Below are 21,255 nucleotides of genomic sequence, written 5' to 3' on the forward strand. Positions count from 1 at the left end.
TCGACATCCCAACATCTACTATGTTATACATTTTTGATTTCAGATTTTTTTTACTCTTCTTATGAGTTATTCTGTAGTTAATTTATAATTTCCTTCTTTAAATTATCAATATTCCTTAAATCCTGTGTTAGTAATTGGCCTGTTTTCTAAGTGAAATAAAATATTATGTTTTAATTAATTGATAGAATTTTGTAGGATATAATCAATGTAGAACCATCAACAGTGGTGAGTGAATTGTTGATACCTTCGGGAATAACGGCCAGCGGGGAACAAATTCTGTTTACCAACCTTCAATTTTTTTGAAATTACTTGTTTTTAATTTTTTATGTTTAAAACTATGGAGGCAATTTATTTTTTTGGCGGAAACTAATATTTGAGAAGTTATAGCTTTTCAAAATTTGCGATTTTGTTTATAGCCATCCGTGCAATACTACTTAACTGCCATGAAAAAAATATATGATTTTTTTGTTTTAGGTATTTTAATCATAGACATATAATGTATAGTTACATACATTTTATCTTTATTCTATGGTTAAATACACCATCGTTTTAAGCATAAAAATTAAATTGTTTTAATAAAATTAATTAAAACTCGTTTGGATGGATTGGTAAAGTACATTTTTGTCAAATAGCAGAATTCTAAATTATACAGTAGATGTAGAACAGACTAGTAGACTGTAATACTGTCTATGGTGAATGGTGATGGTGCAAAATGCATGAAATTTAAATATTCATCGTTCATCAAAAACATTGATAGAATTTCACGTTATCAGCATTAATGAATAAATTGGTTGTTGGCTAATTTATTTTTCTTCTTCCAGGAACTTTAGTGAAAAGTGCCCAAATTCTGATAGTATATTATGTGATAACTGATAAAAGAAAATTGAAAATATTTTTGTCGAAGATTCGAATTTTCTTCAAATACTAACTTGCTCTTATTAAAAACTTAAAAATAATTCTATTTTAATAGAATTTATAACGTATACATTTTGCTCGATTAATATCATAAAATGTCAACAAAAATTACATATTAATGTGAACTAAGCAATCCCAATGAAGATAAACGAGAAAAATTTATCCGCGTATTCGACATCATCATCGCCAGTGGACAAAGAAGGATGGCTTTGCAAACGTGGCGAACTTAACAAAGGCTACCAGAAAAGATGGTTTGTTCTTAAAGGCAACTTGCTTTTCTATTTCGACAGGAAAAGCGATAAGGAACCGCTCGGTGTTGTGATATTGGAAGGATGTAGCATTGGTATATTTTGTTGATGCATTATTATTGATTGTGTTGGTATTAAATACATTTGTTCTTTATTTTGTTCTTTAGAGTTAGCTGAAAATGATGATCAGTTTAGTTTTAAAATTATTTTTCATGGTCCCAATAATAGAAGTTATATACTGGGAGCTGATAGCCAGGAGTCAATGGAACAGTGGATGAAGTCGTTGGCTTGTGCCAGTTATGATTACATGAAGTTTATGGTGGCTGATTTACAAAGACAACTCAAAGAACTGGAAGGTATACTAACGTTAATTTTTAATATTAATAACGCAAGTGATAGTGCTAATAATATTTAACACTTTATAAACTGTTCACTGAGAAATGTGGTTAAGCTCAAACCAAAACATATAGTAATTAACCTGAACCAAAGTGGACTTACTACCCCACTTTTAGGTCCCAGTCTTATGTGAAGTAACCACATTATCAAGGTGAGTAGAGTATAAAAATGAACTAAATATCCATGCACTTTATGCACTTATAAAGCAAAAATATGTATACAACAGTTTTGTCATGATTTTAATTTATAGCTTATAGTAATAAATCTAAAAAGGTAAAAACAAAAAAATGCATGTGCATTAAAGGTCAATCCCTTATCATTACCATTAGATTATTATAATAACAGAAATTAATCATGTTTATTTTACATTTTTATTTAGAATCACCTGTTCGAGTAACTCTTCAAAAACCAAATAACCAAACGACCCAAAAAAAAGAATCTAATGATCAATCATCCCCGCAACCACCACCCAGAGGTCGCAATAATCCTTTCAACAAGCCGGTGAATAGTCATCAATCACCTCAACGTAGAGATATAGTTTCATTTCGTAAGACATTCAAAGAATTGCACAACCAACTTGGCAGACCTATACTTAGAGATAGAAACGAATGGAGGTTTGGATTGATGAAACAAGAATTAAATACTCAAGAACCACTCATTACATTATGATATGTTCTATATTTTTTGTTCTATTATGTTATATAATGTTTATGCTATAATTTTATTTGTTTGGGATTTTTTGTGTTAAACTTTATGGCTCTATAAGTAACATAATCTTTATTTACTATATTATACAGTTTATTTTTATCCATACATGCTGTTTTTGTTTAACAATAAAATTTTTATCACAAGATACATATAAGCCACGAGACTATAATTAATAAAACATTTTGAGGAGGGTGTCCAAAATTTTTTAAAATAGATTTTGGGCACTCATCATTTTTATGTTTAAAATAAAACAACTCTTTATTCTTGTTATTAATAGTTTTACTAAACATAACATAATACTTAATGTATTAGTCAATAAATATTCAAATGTAAAATTATTCTACCTCTGAAAAATTTGACGGTATGGAAGATAGTAGTGCTTGTGGACCCCAGCCTCCCAGTTTTGGCCTTGCAAAATTGCAACTGTATCACATTAAAAACAGAAAACATGAGTATGAATAATACACAGTAAATTGTACAGTAAAACTTTTTGGTGGGGTGTTATAATTATTTTATCTAACTACTTGACAGGTTGACAGCAACATTACACTCCATTGTTGTTGCAATGGAGGTAAAGGTAATGTGTCACCTAAACTTTATGTTGTAGTTTACAGATTATATTCCTTATAAATAATATGACCATTAATATAATTATTTTGCTATATTATAATCTAATCTAATCTTTATTTTTAGGTATCCAACTTGTATAAGGATAGCTATGGCTTGTTTTCAATTATATTATGTGTTTAATGAAATTTGTAAGTTATGTTTATAAAACTTATTAATATATTTATATTCATTAATACATTTATCCATGGTCTATAATAATGTTAATACTTAGTACATCGTTATGTTATAATAATAAAATAAGAAATAATACACACAGTTGTTAACATAAATACTGCTATAAGATAAAAATTAAAACTGTTAGTAAAACATGTAGTAAATTAGTAAACACTTTGTGAACAAAGTGATCATATATTTATTATAGGGGATAAGTAGGTACCTATTAAGTAGATATTCTAACATTGCGAAATCTAGAGAAAGAATAATTGATTTAGCTTCATCACTGTTAAAATTCATAAAAATCTTGAAGATTGGAAAATTATTTTTCAGTTAGAAATTAATAGACAAATAAAAGTTAACTACAGTTAAAAATATAATAAAAGTTTTTCTTTTCATAGTTAATATAAGAAATTTTAATGGAGAAGATTTTCCGCAATTAGAAAACTATCTTTAAGGTAAAATGGAAAAAAAAAGTTACCGGATAGTTAAGTTATTTATAATTATGAAATATTTTTGATTTCTATAACTTGTCCCATTTTTTATATATTTACTGTAGTCCTCAACTTGGATGTACCTTGGGGGTCCCGGGAGGACCCGCCCTAAATACGCCACTACACATTTGTATCATTTATGCTATTATCATATTTTATGAAAGCTTCAATAAATTTCAAATATAATGTATTGCATTAAATGTTATTATCATTAAAATTAATGAACATATTATATGCCTTAAATTCTTCCTATTTGCATTTAATTGATATCAATGTGTTAAGTGTTTAATAAACTATTCTATAATTAATTTTATGAAAATTTTGAAATAGTCATAATCAGAATCAATTAAGAATATTTTTAAATTAATCATTGGGTTAAACGTTAAACTCAAAATAACGATATATATTAAATGTTTGATTATAATACTAATTGTTTAACCAATCGTAAATGTTTGATATTACAAATTATAAAAAAAAAATCAAGATTAATTTGATCGATCATTGTTCATTGATAATATGATTGGTTATCGTTATGTTCTAACGACTAACACTATTTTTTAATATATTGTAACTTTTGATCGAATTAAAACTAAGAGGAATATAATTTGTGTTTTTATCACTGGTACGCATTATTCTACAACAATATTCGTGTTTTGATATGTATATTATTTCGATATTTGGCTGACCTCTATATTTTGAATACTAACCTCGGTCTTCGAAGTACCTATATGTTGTTTAGTTATTTTTCATATTATATAGTGTCTAGCTATATAAGTATTGTAATTGTAGAGTATAGTATTAGCCGTTTGCCGTTAGGTATGGCCGTATGGGCATTGATTTTAAAATCAATGGTATGGTAACAAAATATAGATCACAATATGATATGAAAGCCTAATTTTTTGTTTGTAAAAACTAATGAGATTACATAAAGAACATTAAATCAGTCTGATCACTAGCGTCACAAATCGTGTTTACGGATTTAGAATGTATTGATTTTACCATGATGTGTGTTTTTTATTATTATTTATTTTTGTGCCCTTCATCACGTTTTGGGGCAGTAAAAATGCTTCGATTTTCGATTTCAGTACCTTGTTAGATCAGAAAGTGAATCTAGTTTGTACTTTTTTTTTTGGGGGGGGGGGAGGGGGGTCAAGAGTAAAAAATTCTCAATATTTTTCTAAATGATCGGGATAAACAACCTAAATATTAAGGGAAAAACGGGAAATGTTGCTCACAATCAGTTTTCGACAAAATCAATTTTGGTTTTTGATGTAACTTTAAAACAAATGACCATAGATACATGAAATTTTCACCAAATGTTTATATAAATATATTCTATCCATCATGCAATTTTAAAAAATGTTCGACTTAAGTTGAACTATTCATAGGCATATGCAATTTTCGATTATTATTAGTTTTTTAAAAATTAATATCGATAAAAATTTATTTGTTGGGTAGAAAAGCTTGACAATTTAATACAAGACTTATAAAGTTATAACACATTGTAACAATAACAGTTGAAAACTATTAAAAATACTTAGACACGATTTTGTTTATAAGCATTAAAAGTTCAAATTTAGACTAAATACGTAAAAATTACGGCAATGTTCAAATTATCTTAGATAGAAATTCATAAATTTTTCTTTTTAGATCTAAGATTTGAAAATCTAATACAAGGATCCTAATATATTTTTACAATAGCAGTTGAAAAATAAAAGAAATGTAGTCACAAGTTTTTTTTACAAGCATTCAAATTTTAATTTTGACAACATACGTAAAAATCACGAAAATTCGCAAACTATTTTAAGCTAGAAAATTCATAAAAAATTTTCTTTTTAAATCTAAGATTTTAAATTTTTTAATAATCTATAATATATCCTAGACAGATAAACCGTTTCCGCTCAAAATCGTTTTTTGTATACAATGATATAATATCATTGGATTCAAATTTAATTCCATCCATTACACTATTACAGTAACCCACACTCGTAACCTATTGTACAGCAGAGCGACATCCACGACTTACTCGATTTGTTTTTTTTAAGCTGCTAGTAATTTTCTCTTTCACCATAACAAAAGTACTAACTAAATCCAATGTTTTTTTTGGATACATTTTTGGATAAACGATAAACCATCTTTAGAGTTGATGCTTAAAGCTTTCTACTCTAAAATGTGGACATGCATTATTCATAGGAACTATATACATATAGGTAGATGGTATGTCATTACGATTTTCATTTAGCAATGTTATTAACATACTCATAAATTAACGAAAGCTTAACGATGGTGTTTACTCACAACTCACATAATATAATTCTGAATGATAAATAAAGGCGGGTTTCCTCTACACTCGTTCATCGCGCAAATCCCATAGAACTATTTTATAAGTCTATGGCAAATTCTTTGTTGTGATTGGTTGGTTGGGTTAGGTTACCACACGATTAACCACATTACCGTGTTGTTAGACATAATTTAACCATTGTATCTATTCTGTGGTTTAACATTTCAAATGTACATGGCACACGTTATGCTACGGTTAGGTATCCATGTAACGCTGTAACGACGTTTTGGATAACAATAGAATCAGTTGTGTCGCCTTACAGATTTTTAAACAATCCGCATCCATAATAGTGTAATGTCATTACTAATGAGTATTCAAAACACAAACAATACAAAACAGTAAACACACACAACATTGTAAAATAACTAAAATCAATACAATCGTTGTTCATGTGTAATATGAAATAGAAGGCATACATGATATTATGTGAGTATACATATATATTCATAGTTAATCTTTCATATTACATATGATATATGGACGATGATTGTATTAAATTCATTTCATATACATATACGTTATCTAAAAAATTAAACATTTTATACATTTTTGACAATAAAATAATTTGAAAATTTACGTGGTTTTGGTAAATTTAAAAATAGTACTTAATATTACCTATGTACCTTATTTTAATATTTTTGTATATAGGTATCTACTTTAAATACAACTTATAAGAACCTTGTGCTTGTTACATTTTTAAGTTTTTTGACTCCACGAATATTTTTTATTGACATTCATAAAAAAATTTAAAAATAAATTTAACTTTTGAAATATTTTAAATATTTTAAATATTTTAAATATTTTAAATACAGCCATCAGTTTTTCTAATATTTATCAACTTATACTTATTATGAAACTGTTTTGGTTTTTTAAACTACAATAAGTCTACAAATAAACACAAACAATAAAATATTGACGTCAAATGTCTTCAGGTCACTGCCACCTATACGGTTCACGTCTTGAATGGACGTCGAGTCGTCGACTATCCACTCTGCAAAATAATTCGATTTGGTGGACCCAGGTAGAGTGATCAGCTTATACTTGACGGACCGATTGTGGCAGCTCGTCGACGGGACGAACTGTATTTGTTACCACTTGTTGTCATCCTCTCTGCCTTTGACGACACAAACAACTTAATGCTCTTTATTGGCGCATATAGAATATGACGAGACGTCACTTCAATGCCATGTGGACTAGCAACCGATGGCCGTGGCGCTGTTCTATCGTTAACTGTATATGGAAATCATTGATGTTTTTCCGCATTGTCAAATCGCAGCGAACCACCGCCACTAAAAGCCGCGTTCTCTGTCCTGTTCACGGTTACGTCAGCCGACCTTACTTCTGTTACCACCGCAACAAGTAGGCTGTCTAGTGTCTCGGCGATCATCGACGACTGCACTGGCGCCCATCAATTTCCGTCTGGATTTAGGGTATGGCTTTTGGTAACGATTTCTAGTGCCAAACATAACGCCGGCACCGATTTTGTTCGTACATTTTATGGTTTGGGAATCTATTTCAGTTAACAGGAATAATATTATATACTAGATACGGTAAAATACAGAACGACCAACTTTTCTAAATGTATATATTATATTATAATTATAAGCTTAATAAAATATGTTACCTATATAAGGAAAATCTAAAATCCACTAAAAAAATTTAATAAAATAAATTATATGTATTCTGGTTGTTGAAATATAATATGCAGTGTAATAAAATACCACAATATGAATATTTTTCAACCTAAACCCTAAAATCAATATTTCCACAAACGGCATCGTTAGCGTAGGCTATAATTTGTTAGATAGGTAACTCTCTAAGCTCTTTGAAAGATTTCAAAATAAGTTCTGGTAGGTTACAAAATACTTATAAGTTATGAGTAGAGCAAGGATTTATATGGGCTAAAAAAATCATCAAATATGCATTTAAAAATATACACTTATGCATCAAAAAATTAAAAATATGGCCTTAAAAAAATTAATTTTATTATTATTCTATACATATAGATATATGTATATAAATTTTAATTATTTTATTTATTTTATAAAATTTATTTGGAATCTTTTTTGAATGATGGATCCCATTCTTCTAAATTATTATTCTGCACCAAATAAAATAAAAAAGCTATTTTAAAACAATTGTTAGAATATTCTCAAATATTTATCTTACCTAAATCAGAATTGCACTGAATTATTAAAATTTCTTTGATATTTTCAAATAGCAGAGAACGTCTTTTATCTGTCAGCAGGTTCTTATATTATGGCGAAGAACTTCCTTTGGCGTTCACTGACGTGATTTTCGATAAACCATATCAAAATATGCACTAAAAGCTTAAAATATTATGCTTTTATAATACAAAATATGCCACTTAAACCCAAAAATGTCCAAATATGCAAAAATATGCACTAAAAACTTTGAGTATTTCATCATAAACGTTATGAAATGTATTTTGTACTTAACAAGCATACGATTAAAGTTAACTAGAAAAAATATGCAAATGCATAAAAGTCCTTGCTCTAGTTATGAGCATAATGAATGTTTTATTTCTCTGAATGCATGATAGTCACTAGGTATGTTTAATAAAACAATTAATTTATTTTTTCGTTTAATTTAATCTTCGATTATCTTTTTCGATTAAGGTAAAATAATATAATGAATTTAAACTACATGTGATGAACTGTCGTAGGACATGTCTTGTTATAAATAATTATACAATTAATTTTAGTTAATGGTTATAATAAAATATTTAACTATACAGGATATAAATAAAAATAAATAAAATTTACATAATATTATATATTTCAATATCCCTATATACCTATATTTAATAATAAATAATTATAAAACAAAACAATTAGGTATACAGGATAATACAGGATAAGTAATATAATATTGTTGATCATGAACGGTGATACTATTTTACCAAATTCTACAATTTATACCCCTGCTTTTTTTTTTTTTTAATTTAGAATTTAGAATTTCACATTTTTTACTGAAGATAAGGTATGCATTTTGTATTATAATAACTTTTTAGTTTTTAACCCAGTTGATAATCCGGGTGCAGTTTAAGAATGGATCGTTTTTGTTTTTATCACCAATATATTTTACTTTTCAAAATTCATTTGACCTTTATTATTTTGTGGGTTTTATATTATCAATATTATGCTAGTCATCGTTTTATCATGTTTCACTTGCACTATCTGTAGTGTTTATTACATTAAATGATTAAATTGTAGATCACTAGATTTTACATGTAGGTAGTATGTACAACACATTATATCATACACGCATATGCCCATATATATCAATACATTATAGATATGTTTAATATAACGAAATATTGTTGCACAATATTTGTAATTATATGATTACCACGATAAAATAAAACATTATGGTTAGTATAAGTAATAAGTGTATAACTATTAACTATTATTACAATGATATTAAAACAATGTTAATGTATAAAGTAATAATAATAATAATATTTACATAAAAATATATCAACAGATTATTTTGTACACTGTAATATTATTATTATATTGAAGTATACTAAACATAACAAAGAAAATTAAGTTATAAACACTGGTAGGCATACTTAAAAGACTAAATACCATTTAGTGATACTCATTTCTCATTAGGGTACATTGGGTACAAAGTACAAGTGTATTCTATATATGTTATAGTTAAATACGTTGGTTAATCTTTATATATTTAAGAGCGTATTATAATGTATTATAACTTATAACTTATAAGAGTAGGTAGGTACATAATAATATACAATATATAACGTAAATTGGCACATGAAACAACGTTACAATATTTCTGATATTATATATATTTTTTAATTTGCGTCAACTTACAATTAATGTTTGTGAAATGTTACAATTACAATAACAATATATTAATGTTATATATTATTATATAGCATTTACCTATTGCATTGTTATTGACAGTAAAAACAATAAAGAACCTGTATCATAAAATATAAATTAATGATCAATACATACACATATATTTATAATTAAGAATCACCTTAACACACAATAGAAGTAATTTTTATGTCATTAAAAATATAATATATTGAGTCGGGGGAACGACGTGGACATTGCAAAATATTTGTACAAATATATGAGTACAATGGTACTTTTAATATGTCGTATTTATATTATTTAAACAGATTATATACTCGTATTATATCTTTAGCTTCAGCAGCAGAACTATATTGGTTGATCATCGATCGCATTTGTTGTACAAGCCTTATACTTATGTCTTACAATATAACCGTACAATCATCGTCCATTAATTATTATGTCTGCCAAAAAAATCGCAATTGTCGTGATTTTAGTGTCATCTGCGATCATCTTGATGCTGCCAATGCGGAGTTCGGGCGATAACCAGCCCCAGATATTTTACGCTATTGCTGACGACAACGATAATATTAGGATTCGACTCACGGAAGATGGTAGACTAGTCGGCAAAGCTAGTTACACTCGGAGTATAAACGTTACAGGGTGAGCATGTATAATATAAGTATGTAGAATGTAGATACCAGTGGCGCCGAAGTACAAAATTAAATGTATGGCAAGAATCTCCAACAACCACCCACCCACCCACCCCCGCCACCTACAACACAACCCACAAATAAAATTTGAAACCTCTCACAAACAATTTTCTACACACTCTTATTTTTTATAAGCTTTTTCTCCTTTTTCCAACTATGTAATAATTAACATAAATATATAATATACAAATTATGTTGAATTGCCTTCAACGATAGTACTTACTACAAAATACAAAGATATAAACAAAATTCAACCTTTTATTTTATATTATATTATACAATATACAGTATTAATAATAATTATGTCCTTTCATAACAATATAAGTATTAAACATGTACTAATAAATCAAACATTTAGTTAGAACACTACTTTTAGCTGCAAATAACAAAATTACATTTTCATTATTAATAATTATATCTTGCTCACATGATATTTTCATTAAACTCTCGAGACGATCTTGTGACATAGTTGTTCTTAACTTTGTTTTTATAAGTTTTAATTTAGAAAACGTTCGCTCTACGCTACAGCTTGTTACAGGTAATGTAACAGCTAATTTTAAAACTAAATATAAATTTGGAAAAATATTAGCTAATTTAGCCAAACAAAATAAATTAAATAATTCCCTCGTGCTTGCTATGTTATGATTACCAATTTGTTCAGAATCTTTATCCATACCATCGTAACTATATGCATTTAACTCTAGCGAATCTTCATAATCAACTATTACATTCGTGTTAAGATACTTAGGAAGTACAATACTGTTTTCTATTTCTGTAAAATGTTTACAAAATTCAATATATTCTGTTAATAATGTGTTTTTATCAATTTGTGTGTACATAGTACACAAAGCGTCAAAGGCATCACAAGGTACAATGTGTGGATTATTTTTTACTTCTCGAATACGACTAGATACAATCTACCCTGATTTTCAAATTAAACTTATCCCTCTAATAGATAACGCAGCCATCTCCAAATATCAGACTTTTTTCCTGCTACATACAAAAATCTCTCTACAAACTGAATCCTCTGGATAGCGGACAAAATTTCAGTAACTGAGTGTGTCCGGTGTTAAAATTTTTCACTGTTTATGATTTTTCTGTCATTGCAATATTATTTTATACAGCCATATGAGGCGCTGAATAAATCGTAAAATATTTATTTCTTGTGGATTTGATAACTAAATTTAAATAATTTATAAAATAGTTGGTAGGTATCTACTTATAGATAGGTAGTAAAAAAAAATATTAATTGTACTAGCCGTTCAATACTATAATGAAAACTTCTCTAACGGGAACCTCTGAATAGCGGATACCTCCTAATAGTGAACATAATTTTAATGTCTGAAAGGGTTCGGTATTCAAAGGTTTCACTGTACGAAATCTCTAGGAACTATATAAACTTATTTGTTGCCACAATCTAACTATTATGTTATCATTTATTAACTAGTTATTATTATATTCAAATTTAAAATAATTTTCAGCATTCAAGTATTTAATTAATATAAGTTATATAATTTAAGATCAATTTTGATTATTATGATGCATAATCATTCATTGTGTCAATATTTTATCATGTAATTATTTGTTACATTTCAAAAAATGTTTAGTTTCAAATTGGTATCAGACGACAATCATATGAGATACATCATATTACGTGTAACAAAAAAGATATATGATTTGAGTGGCAATCATGTTTATTTAATAATTTTTGCAACAATTCCAAATATTATAATTTAAAAGTAGGAAAAAAATATTTGAAGAAAGGTCTTCAATATAGATTATAAACAATAAAGTAGTATTAACTACTTTTAAAATTTCTTTCCAAAATGTAATTCTGTATATATACATAAATTATATATCCATCGACTAATAATAATAACATTATGCCTATAATATGATGTTACCTTTCATAATAATGCGTGCTTACATGATATATTTATAGATAAAACAAAAAAACAAATATTGAAAATGTTGGTTTTCCAGGTGGGATTATCTAGAAATACTTACATCCATTAAGAAAGATGACGCCACGCAAGCCTATGCGGCTGGTTTGTTGGAAGGATACGTTACTGCTGACTTGATAAACACTTATTGGCATAATGTTTTTAAAAATTTCTGTGACGGTCTAGCTGATTTGTGTGCAAAACTTGATGAATTCTTGCGAACGAATAAAAATTGGGTCATATCCCAAGTAGTAGAGAAAAATGGAACGGATTCGTATTGGCATCAAGTTTGTACCTTATAATTATAATATTATATTCATTAAAAGACGTTATCAGTTTTTAACGTGGATCACAAGCTTTATATGTCAATATATAGCCACATATGTGTTATGTGTATACTGTATACAATGGGTCTTACGTTTAAAGGTTGATCTCATGTACAAGCAACTCGATGGATTATACGATGGATATAAGCTGAATACAAAAGAAGGAATGCAGTCTTTAACATGGGAAAATTTTTTGTGAGTATATTTATATTAATAAATATTTTGAGATCTTTATAATTTATTATTTACTATGATATTTAATAATTATTTTTAAAAAACAAAATTGTTATGGTTTTGAATAGTTGGATGAACGTTCAAGAAGATTTATTTAATTTATGCGATGCCTTTAATTCATCGCACCCTCATAAAAAACAGTTAGGGGTTGAATCATGTTCAGTTCTTATAAAATTACTACCTGGATCTAAAGAGTTATTCTTATCTCACGTTACTGGGAATCGGTACCTACATTTTATTATATTATATTATTATGTGTATTAGGTAGGTATATGTGGTATTATTTTCCGAGATCTTTGTGATTAAACTAATATAATTATAATATATTGTTCTTAAACGTATATTTTATAGGTACGAAACAATGCTGAGAATACAAAAGCGATATCGTCTTAATTATAAGGAAAGTAAATCTTCGTATCAACTGGTGTTAGGACATGATATAACATTTAGTTCTTATCCTGGATTCCTATATTCGATGGACGATTTTTACTTGATTTCTTCGGGTTTAGCTGTCACTGAAACCTCCATTTCAGTTTACAATCCACAGTTATGGGCCAATGTTCAGCCAGTTGGGCAGGTATTAGAGATAAATACGTAAAGAACCGTTAATGTTTAACTATATTATGTAAATATATATGGTATAGGCGCATAGCTATATAAGTACATTTTCAAAAGTTATATGTCATATGTGCAGACACTTTACAGGAGTAATGAATTACGTTATCGGTAATAGGTAATCGAATTAATAGGTTTAAGAACTAATTTACCTACTTAAACATAAAATTTTTCTAAAAACGTACAAACAAATAAAATAGCAAAAATATTGATTTAATATTTAAACCGATTCGTAACAAATCGTGGTACATAGTATATACATTTTTATACATACTAAGACACTGAACATTTCTATCTATAGTCTATACATATAATTTATTATTTGTGACGCATGTGCAGGTATTATGCATCAGTTTTATATCAAAATTATTGAGAAAAGTACCCAAGGAGTGTATCTTCATATCACACCTAAATCACCTCCCCCATTTTCATTGATTTACAACCAATTTATCTAGTTGTTTAAGAATATGATATTAAATAAACCACGCGTCCAATACTGCAAATAATTTGTTTTAACGATTTGAGCTGTATATTAAATTATATGGTATCATTTTAAATTGTGATAAAATAACTGAGACATTCTTAAACAGTGCCGCAGATGAGTATCGAAAATTAGGCGAAAATACATGCTAAAAAAAATTCGTGTATTAATATACCGTTATAAATGATGATGAAGGTAATGGTTTTCGTTCGGGCGATGGTGGCGAATCGGTTAGCGTCTGATGGATTAGCCTGGACGAAGTTGTTCAAAAAATACAACAGCGGTACGTACAACAATCAGTGGCTGGTGATAAATTACTCGTTGTTTCGGCCAGGCCGCAAAATGCCTAGAAGAGGGTTGCTCTTCATGCTCGAACAAATTCCGGGACTGGTCGAGACGCGTGATGTGACCGAATTGTTTACGAACCAGACGTACTGGGCGAGCTATAACGTGCCATTCTTACCGGCGATATCCGAGGCAAGCGGTCAAGACGATATGGCAAAGCAATATGGAAATTGGTAAGATAAAATATGATTTTATGGCGGCGATTTTTGCTACGATATACTTGGCGAACCTATAATGTATAGGTAAATATAGGTAGTTGGGTCACATTTTAGTAAACATACCGGCGGGTGCAGAAATGCATCATATTTTATGAACATGATTTATATGGTATATGTATATTAGTATATTATATTTCATAAATGTATGTGTAAATATTGTACTGTAGAGATTCAATGCAGATTGATTACTGGATCCATACATTACTAAAAAACTTGGGTAATTTTGAGTCATTTAGAAGTATTTTGGAACCAATAGTTTTCACAATATTTGAAAATAATCATAGGCACAAATAGTGTTTGAAATTTGAGGGAGGGGGGGGGGGGGTTGTAACTCAGGTTACCAAAAATTACACATGGCGGGCAAGTTCCAATGTATTTTGCTGTAAAATCATACGATATTTTGGGGGCTATAGCAATTCTAGATGAAGCTAGCCCTATCTAATCCCCTCTGTTTGCACCTGTCAATAATTTTATAATTTTTTGTATAACGTGATTAATATAGTGCCTGTAGAAACAAATGTTCATATTTATAATATATAATACCTATTATATACTGCTGCAGTATCACCCGTGTTGCCTATAACACCCGTATATTATATCATATTTTTATGCGTTTTATCTTTTTGCCTTGTATCAAAATAGGTTTTCATACCAAGACACTCCCCGGGCTCGTATATTTGCCAGAGACCATGTCGGTGTGACGGACATGTCAAGCATGATGCGTCTGATGCGTTCCAATGATTTTAGAAACGATCCTGAGTCCAGGTGTGAATCTTGTGATCCTCCGTATTCGGCTGCAAACGCCATTTCATCCAGGTTAAAATCAATTTAACTCTTTAATTTTTAATATTTGGGTGAAATGAATTATTAATACATTTAAAGGAAAATATATTATATAGGGCAGCTCGAGAGATATTCTTAATGTTTTAATTTTTAATTTTTAATTTTTGAAGAATTAAACATTTAAAATTTTAATACTATCCTATCTAATTTTAAAATCAAAATATAAAAAAACCTTCAAAGTGCCCTAGATATTTTTGTCTGCATTTGATAATATGTCCTCAAGTTGGTTATTAATTATTTAATTTTGATATATATATATATATATATATATATATATATATATATATATATATATATATATATATATATATATATATATGTCGTAGCCACCTCGTGAAATCGATCATTTCATGAAAAGATGACCATTTCGTGAAATGGAAACACGTTTTTTATACTTTGTGAAATTCAAAAATATTTCTCGAAATGGTCACTTTTTCATGAAATGATCACTCAATTTTATCATCGTGTAATTTTTTTCAAAAAGTGGTCGTTAACTTTGTTCACTGAAATACAACATTTAATAACTCATTCTACTTTTCTACCCTTATAGATTTTACCTAAATAATTATGTTTAGTAATAAAGTTTATTTATATCATATTAATTTAATAACCGTATTGTGAACATTTTTTATTAATTAGAGCAGGAAAATTATTTGTGACAACGACTGTTATATTTTAGACTATTACCTTTAAAACGAAACACTTTTATACGAACAACTTAAAATCCCTGACTTCCAGATATTATAGTATTATACAATTAGGACAGTTTCACGCAAGGTTAATTCTTTATGATCATCATTATGATTATGACTTTTATCAAAACCAATAAATATCACTTTAAATAATCTAGTAATTGCAGAATAAAAGTCGTATAGAATAATTTAGATATTATTTAAGTATTTATTGTATTATTTGACGAGGTTAATATGGATAAAATCAAACTTGACGTTTCCGTTAAGTTGTTCGTGTAAAAATGCTTGTGAAACCAAAAGATGTGTTTGTTTTAAAGGTAGTCTAAAATGTAACAGCCGTAGTCACAATTCATTTGCCTGCTCTAATTAATAAAAAATGTTCACAATACGGTTAATAAATTAATATGATATAGGTAAATAAACTTTATTACTATATATAATTATTTAAGTTAAATTTATAAGGGTAGAATAAGTTGTTAAATGTTGTATTTCAGTTAACAAAGTGAACGACCACTTTGTGAAAAAAATTACACGATGTTCAAATTGAGTGACCATTTCGAGAAATATTTTTGTATTTCACAAAGTGTAAAAAACGTGTTTCCATTTCACGAAATGGTCATCTTTTCATGAAAAGATCAATTTCACGAAGTGGTTACGACATATATAGTACTAGTATAGTATATATAGTATAAACACACTATAGTAGTAAATTATATTATTCCGTGAAAAAATTATTAACTATTATTCATAAACATAAATTATAATATATATTATATACACCTGTTGTACGTAACTGTGATTGTCGTTGGGTTTTGTAGGAATGATTTAAATGACAAGGACGGCGTGTACCCGTTTGAAGCACTTGGCTATTCGAACCAGGGCGCTATAGATGCCAAAGTGACGAGCCATATGACCTTCAAGAAGCTAAAATTTTTGGCGGTCTCTGGACCAACCTGGGGTACCAAAGGACTTCTCGGCGAGTTCTGTTGGAGCAAATCACGCGCGGCCAATGTCAGTCATGTCGGATTACCTGACTGTTGGAGTTTCAAACCTAAGTTGCACCGATGGCAGTGGAAAAACTAGATCTAAAATCATCACCCTCGTCACCTGGGTGATCGCACAAATTAGGTAGTTAGGTTATCGCTATTGAATGATGAAAAACATATTTATGAATGTGAATAAAAATTTAATTTTAGTAGAATATTTGATTTTTTTTTTTTTTTTGGGGGGGGGGGGGTCTAGTCTGGTCACCCTGGTTCGCTTATAAGTGATAGACATTTTAAGACATTGTGATTTAACAGTTTTAAACGCGTACTCGGTTAGGTAAGGTTATGCCAACCACCAAGGTTAATAACAAAAAAATACGCTGGCATCATTTTGCAGGTATTTTGGAACCAGAGAGCAGCTTTTTGAGTGTTTATTCAACACATGAAATTACGTACAATCGAAAAATTATTATTTTAAAAATATAAAAAGTGAAGAATATGATAATATTAATTACCAGTAATATAAGTAGTTATAATAATTATGTAATTAAAAAATAAATAAGTATGACATTTAATTTAATTAGCTAAACCTAACGATTTTTACATGCGTTATCGTTATTTTTTAAATCAAATGCATTAGCATAGGTAGGTGTTGTATTATCTTACTGATTTTGAAAAATAATTTAAAAGAGTTGATTATTATTCATTTGCTACCAATAAATAAATTTAAAAGTTTAGATTTTGTGATCCATTATTCATTAATTCTAAACTAAGTATGGATTATGATTAAAATAGCCATGTTTAAAAACTTACAATTAAGAGGACGCCACACCCGCATGTGTTGTTTTCGTCGTACAAGTGCGTATAGTATACCTAATTTTAACGCTCAGCAGATCACGTTTATCTCCGTTATTTTAAAATTTAGAGTGAATTGACCTATCATAAAAATTAAAGACAAGATTATTACCAAGTGCATCTCATATGCTTTTTATTATATTTTAATTTTAATGAGATACACTATGAGATGCACTCGGTAATAATCTTGCCTTTAATTTTTATGATAGGTCAATTCACTCTAAATTTTAAAATAACGGAGATAAACGTGATCTGCTGAGCGTTAAAATTAGGTATACTATACGCACTTGTACGACGAAAACAACACATGCGGGTGTGGCGTCCTCTTAATTGTAAGTTTTTAAACATGGCTATTTTAATCATAATCCATACTTAGTTTAGAATTAATGAATAATGGATCACAAAATCTAAACTTTTAAATTTATTTATTGGTAGCAAATGAATATCTCATTAAAATTAAAATATAATAAAAAGCATATGAGATGCACTTGGTAATAATCTTGTCTTTAATTTTTATAATAGGTACATTCACTCTAAATTTTAAAACAACGGAGATAAACGTGATCTGCTGAGCGTAAAATTTGTTATGCTACGCACTTGTACGACGAAGACAACACATGCGGGTGTGGCGTCCTCTTAATAAAGATTTTTTGAATCCAAGTTTCATTTACTAATTTTTATAATCTCAATGTTTTAATAAATATGTATTTTTATATCGAATTTTTCAGGTATCAATTAGAGAATGCATTTATTATTTAGTACTCAAATAATTATTACATAATATAGTTAAATATCTAAAGTCAATGAAAAATCGTTATCTATGTTTTTTCATTTTTCAAATTTAATGTTAAATGTCCATGGCATTCTGATTAGTGATTATGATGATGTATTATTATATTTTGATTTATAATTATTTAATAAAAGGAGAAGTTGTCTTCAGGGTGTATTTTTACTAAAATTATTAAATACCTCAATAGATAGACCTTATGTTTTAGAAAGATTACATTTTTAAGTAGGTACCTACTCATGTAGTGTAGTAGTGTACTCATTAACCTAACATGTTAAAAAATTTACCATTCGGGTTCTTAGTGATAAATCCTTGCCTCACATACACGTGTTCCAAACCAACCGTTCTATCCCTATCACCTTATACAATAGTTAATGGTTATAGTTTCGAATTCGAGATCAATAAAAAAACGACATAATATAAGAATGGTGGTAAATTATACTATATAAGCTAAATAGCTATCGCGGTCATTTGTTAATATTCACAAATAGGTACCTACGATAACTTACTTTTAGATATTATATCATATTATTTTCAACAGATTTGTTAGACCGTCAACTAATGGTGGCAATCCATTAAAACACAACACGACTATTAACTTTAAGTGTAATGAAATTACGTATAATCAACTTAATGATATAAAACGTATTAAAATACTCGATAATTGACAGAAATACATTAAGTAAATTTTAGTTTAATATATTATTATTAATCAATATTCAATAATCAATAAGTAAATTACATTAAACACTCGTAAAGTTTTTAAAGGGTTAGGTTAGCCAGGTCGGTGATATACGATTGCGTACGATTGTCCCTTTTAGTAAAACGATTGCGTACATTTTTACGATTGCGTACGATTTCTCTACCTAGGCCTCAAAAACATTACGATTGCGTACGAAAATGAGTGCAACGTTGCCATTGCCAACATGTACTATTAAATTAAATTAAATTAAAAATTAATAATAATATAATTTAAAAAAATCATTAGTATAATATTATAGTTAATTAAAAACAAAATAAAATATTTAGGTATATAAAATACAATAATAATACACGTAAACTATAAATTAAAACGTTGGTAACTAGTTCCTGATAAAAAAAATTAATTTAATTTAAAACAATAATAATAATATAATTTAAAAAACCATTTTTATAGTCAACTAAAAACTTAAATTATACAAAATACAAATTATAAGTTATAAATTAAAACCAGGCCTAACCTAACCAGCCAGATTAGGTACTGCGTGTACTACACCAACGAATTATTGGTAGGTAGCATATTACACGAGTAGGTTAGGTAGTTATGTTATAGTTATAATCTACCAATTTTTAAATTAATACTAAATATAATAGAAATTAAAATAGTTTTCTAATTGATAATATTTCTTAGATTTATTTACGATTATCACCACCTGAATTTATGCTGATAATAATATGAATTATTTTATGGACGTCATAAAGTTTATACTTAAATTTTTGAAAATTCTCAGACTAGCACTTCGTATGATGTGTATAAGCGAGGTTCAGTTAGTATAAATGTATAAAAAGTTTTTAATTTATATTTAAATTTTAAATAAATAACAAATGATAATAATTATTACCTGCAGCCCATTGCCTATTAATTATTAAATATTGTTAAATAATTACAATTAACGTATTATTTAAATTTTATTATAATATTAGATAGTTATCGATATATTTTTTTGTAATTAAGACTTTATCAAAGCATTTTGGCTGAATTAACAAATAGCTAAATAATAATAATAACCTACCTCTCAATAATATAAATTTAAGAAATTCGAAATTGTGTTATACCCAAATGAATAGTTTGTTTTATATAATTGTATGTAGCCATGTAGATATCTTAGCGAATAACTATGTATCATATTATGTACCTTTTTTTTTTTTCCGTTTTAACCGACGACGCCGCGGGATCTGCTTTCGCATTGCTTCCACGGCGCCGCCATCGTTTATTGACATTATCAATCATATTATGTACCTATATTCATGTGCATAGCTGTTTGTTCAAAATGTTTAACAGCTTCTATTAATTTTTAAACATTCTCCGTGGTTTACCGCTTACGCATCCAATAAAAAATATGACCATCGTATAAAAAAGTAGTTTTATAAGAGTTTGCTTTATTTTAATTTTTTTTTTAATTTAAAAAAATTGTTTCACTTATTTTATCTATAAAACATATTATTTATTCTCGCATAATTTTACCATTAGAATTTAGAGTACATCAAATTAGAAAGTAATATTTAAAAAGTAATATTTTTTCTTCATTTTTGTTTTATTTTAGAATTAATTTATAGCTATTAGCTGTCTACTTCACAATATTATATTATAGGAACAACTTATATAATATATGCTCCCGATATCTTATCTAATAACGTTATACCCATTTATAAACTAATTTAATTATCAAATGGATCAAAAGTCATTGACCATTATGCGACTCGTTAATTTCTAATTCACAACAC

General features: G+C 28.0%; 2 protein-coding genes across 3 annotated transcripts; both read left to right on the forward strand.

The window, feature by feature from the left end:
* The first annotated feature begins 873 nt into the window (after positions 1-873).
* Positions 874-2,372, forward strand: LOC107173219 (sesquipedalian-1-like). The gene is made up of 3 exons (XM_015523654.2): positions 874-1,258; positions 1,331-1,519; positions 1,939-2,372. Exons 1-3 carry the CDS (start codon positions 1,054-1,056, stop codon positions 2,226-2,228), a joined length of 684 nt encoding a protein of 227 aa, XP_015379140.1. The 5' UTR covers positions 874-1,053; the 3' UTR covers positions 2,229-2,372.
* A 7,660-nt stretch (positions 2,373-10,032) lies between these two features.
* Positions 10,033-18,737, forward strand: LOC107173205 (putative phospholipase B-like 2). 2 transcript variants are annotated; one of them, XM_089223016.1, is made up of 9 exons: positions 10,033-10,396; positions 12,430-12,676; positions 12,816-12,910; positions 13,018-13,173; positions 13,301-13,526; positions 14,241-14,563; positions 15,251-15,424; positions 16,962-17,271; positions 18,507-18,737. In XM_089223016.1, exons 1-8 carry the CDS (start codon positions 10,194-10,196, stop codon positions 17,224-17,226), a joined length of 1,689 nt encoding a protein of 562 aa, XP_089079142.1. In that variant the 5' UTR covers positions 10,033-10,193; the 3' UTR covers positions 17,227-17,271; positions 18,507-18,737. The 2 variants fall into 2 exon arrangements, with proteins under 2 accessions (XP_089079142.1, XP_015379125.2); XM_015523639.2 differs by lacking the exon at positions 18,507-18,737 and having other exon boundaries at positions 16,962-17,344.
* Positions 18,738-21,255: the final 2,518 nt, after the last annotated feature.

The sequence above is a fragment of the Diuraphis noxia genome, unplaced genomic scaffold, assembly GCF_037042655.1.
Source record: "Diuraphis noxia isolate RWA-SAM2 unplaced genomic scaffold, SU_Dnox_SAM2 contig0003, whole genome shotgun sequence".
NCBI lineage: Eukaryota > Metazoa > Arthropoda > Insecta > Hemiptera > Aphididae > Diuraphis > Diuraphis noxia.

Coding starts and splice junctions, on each gene's coding strand:
- LOC107173219 (XM_015523654.2), top strand. CDS start 1,054: ATGAAGATAAACGAGAAAAATTTATCCGCGTATTCGACATCATCATCG. Junction 1,259..1,330: donor ATTGGAAGGATGTAGCATTG/GTATATTTTGTT, acceptor TTTGTTCTTTAG/AGTTAGCTGAAAATGATGAT. Junction 1,520..1,938: donor ACAACTCAAAGAACTGGAAG/GTATACTAACGT, acceptor ATTTTTATTTAG/AATCACCTGTTCGAGTAACT.
- LOC107173205 (XM_089223016.1), top strand. CDS start 10,194: ATGTCTGCCAAAAAAATCGCAATTGTCGTGATTTTAGTGTCATCTGCG. Junction 10,397..12,429: donor CGGAGTATAAACGTTACAGG/GTGAGCATGTAT, acceptor TTGGTTTTCCAG/GTGGGATTATCTAGAAATAC. Junction 13,174..13,300: donor TCTCACGTTACTGGGAATCG/GTACCTACATTT, acceptor TATATTTTATAG/GTACGAAACAATGCTGAGAA.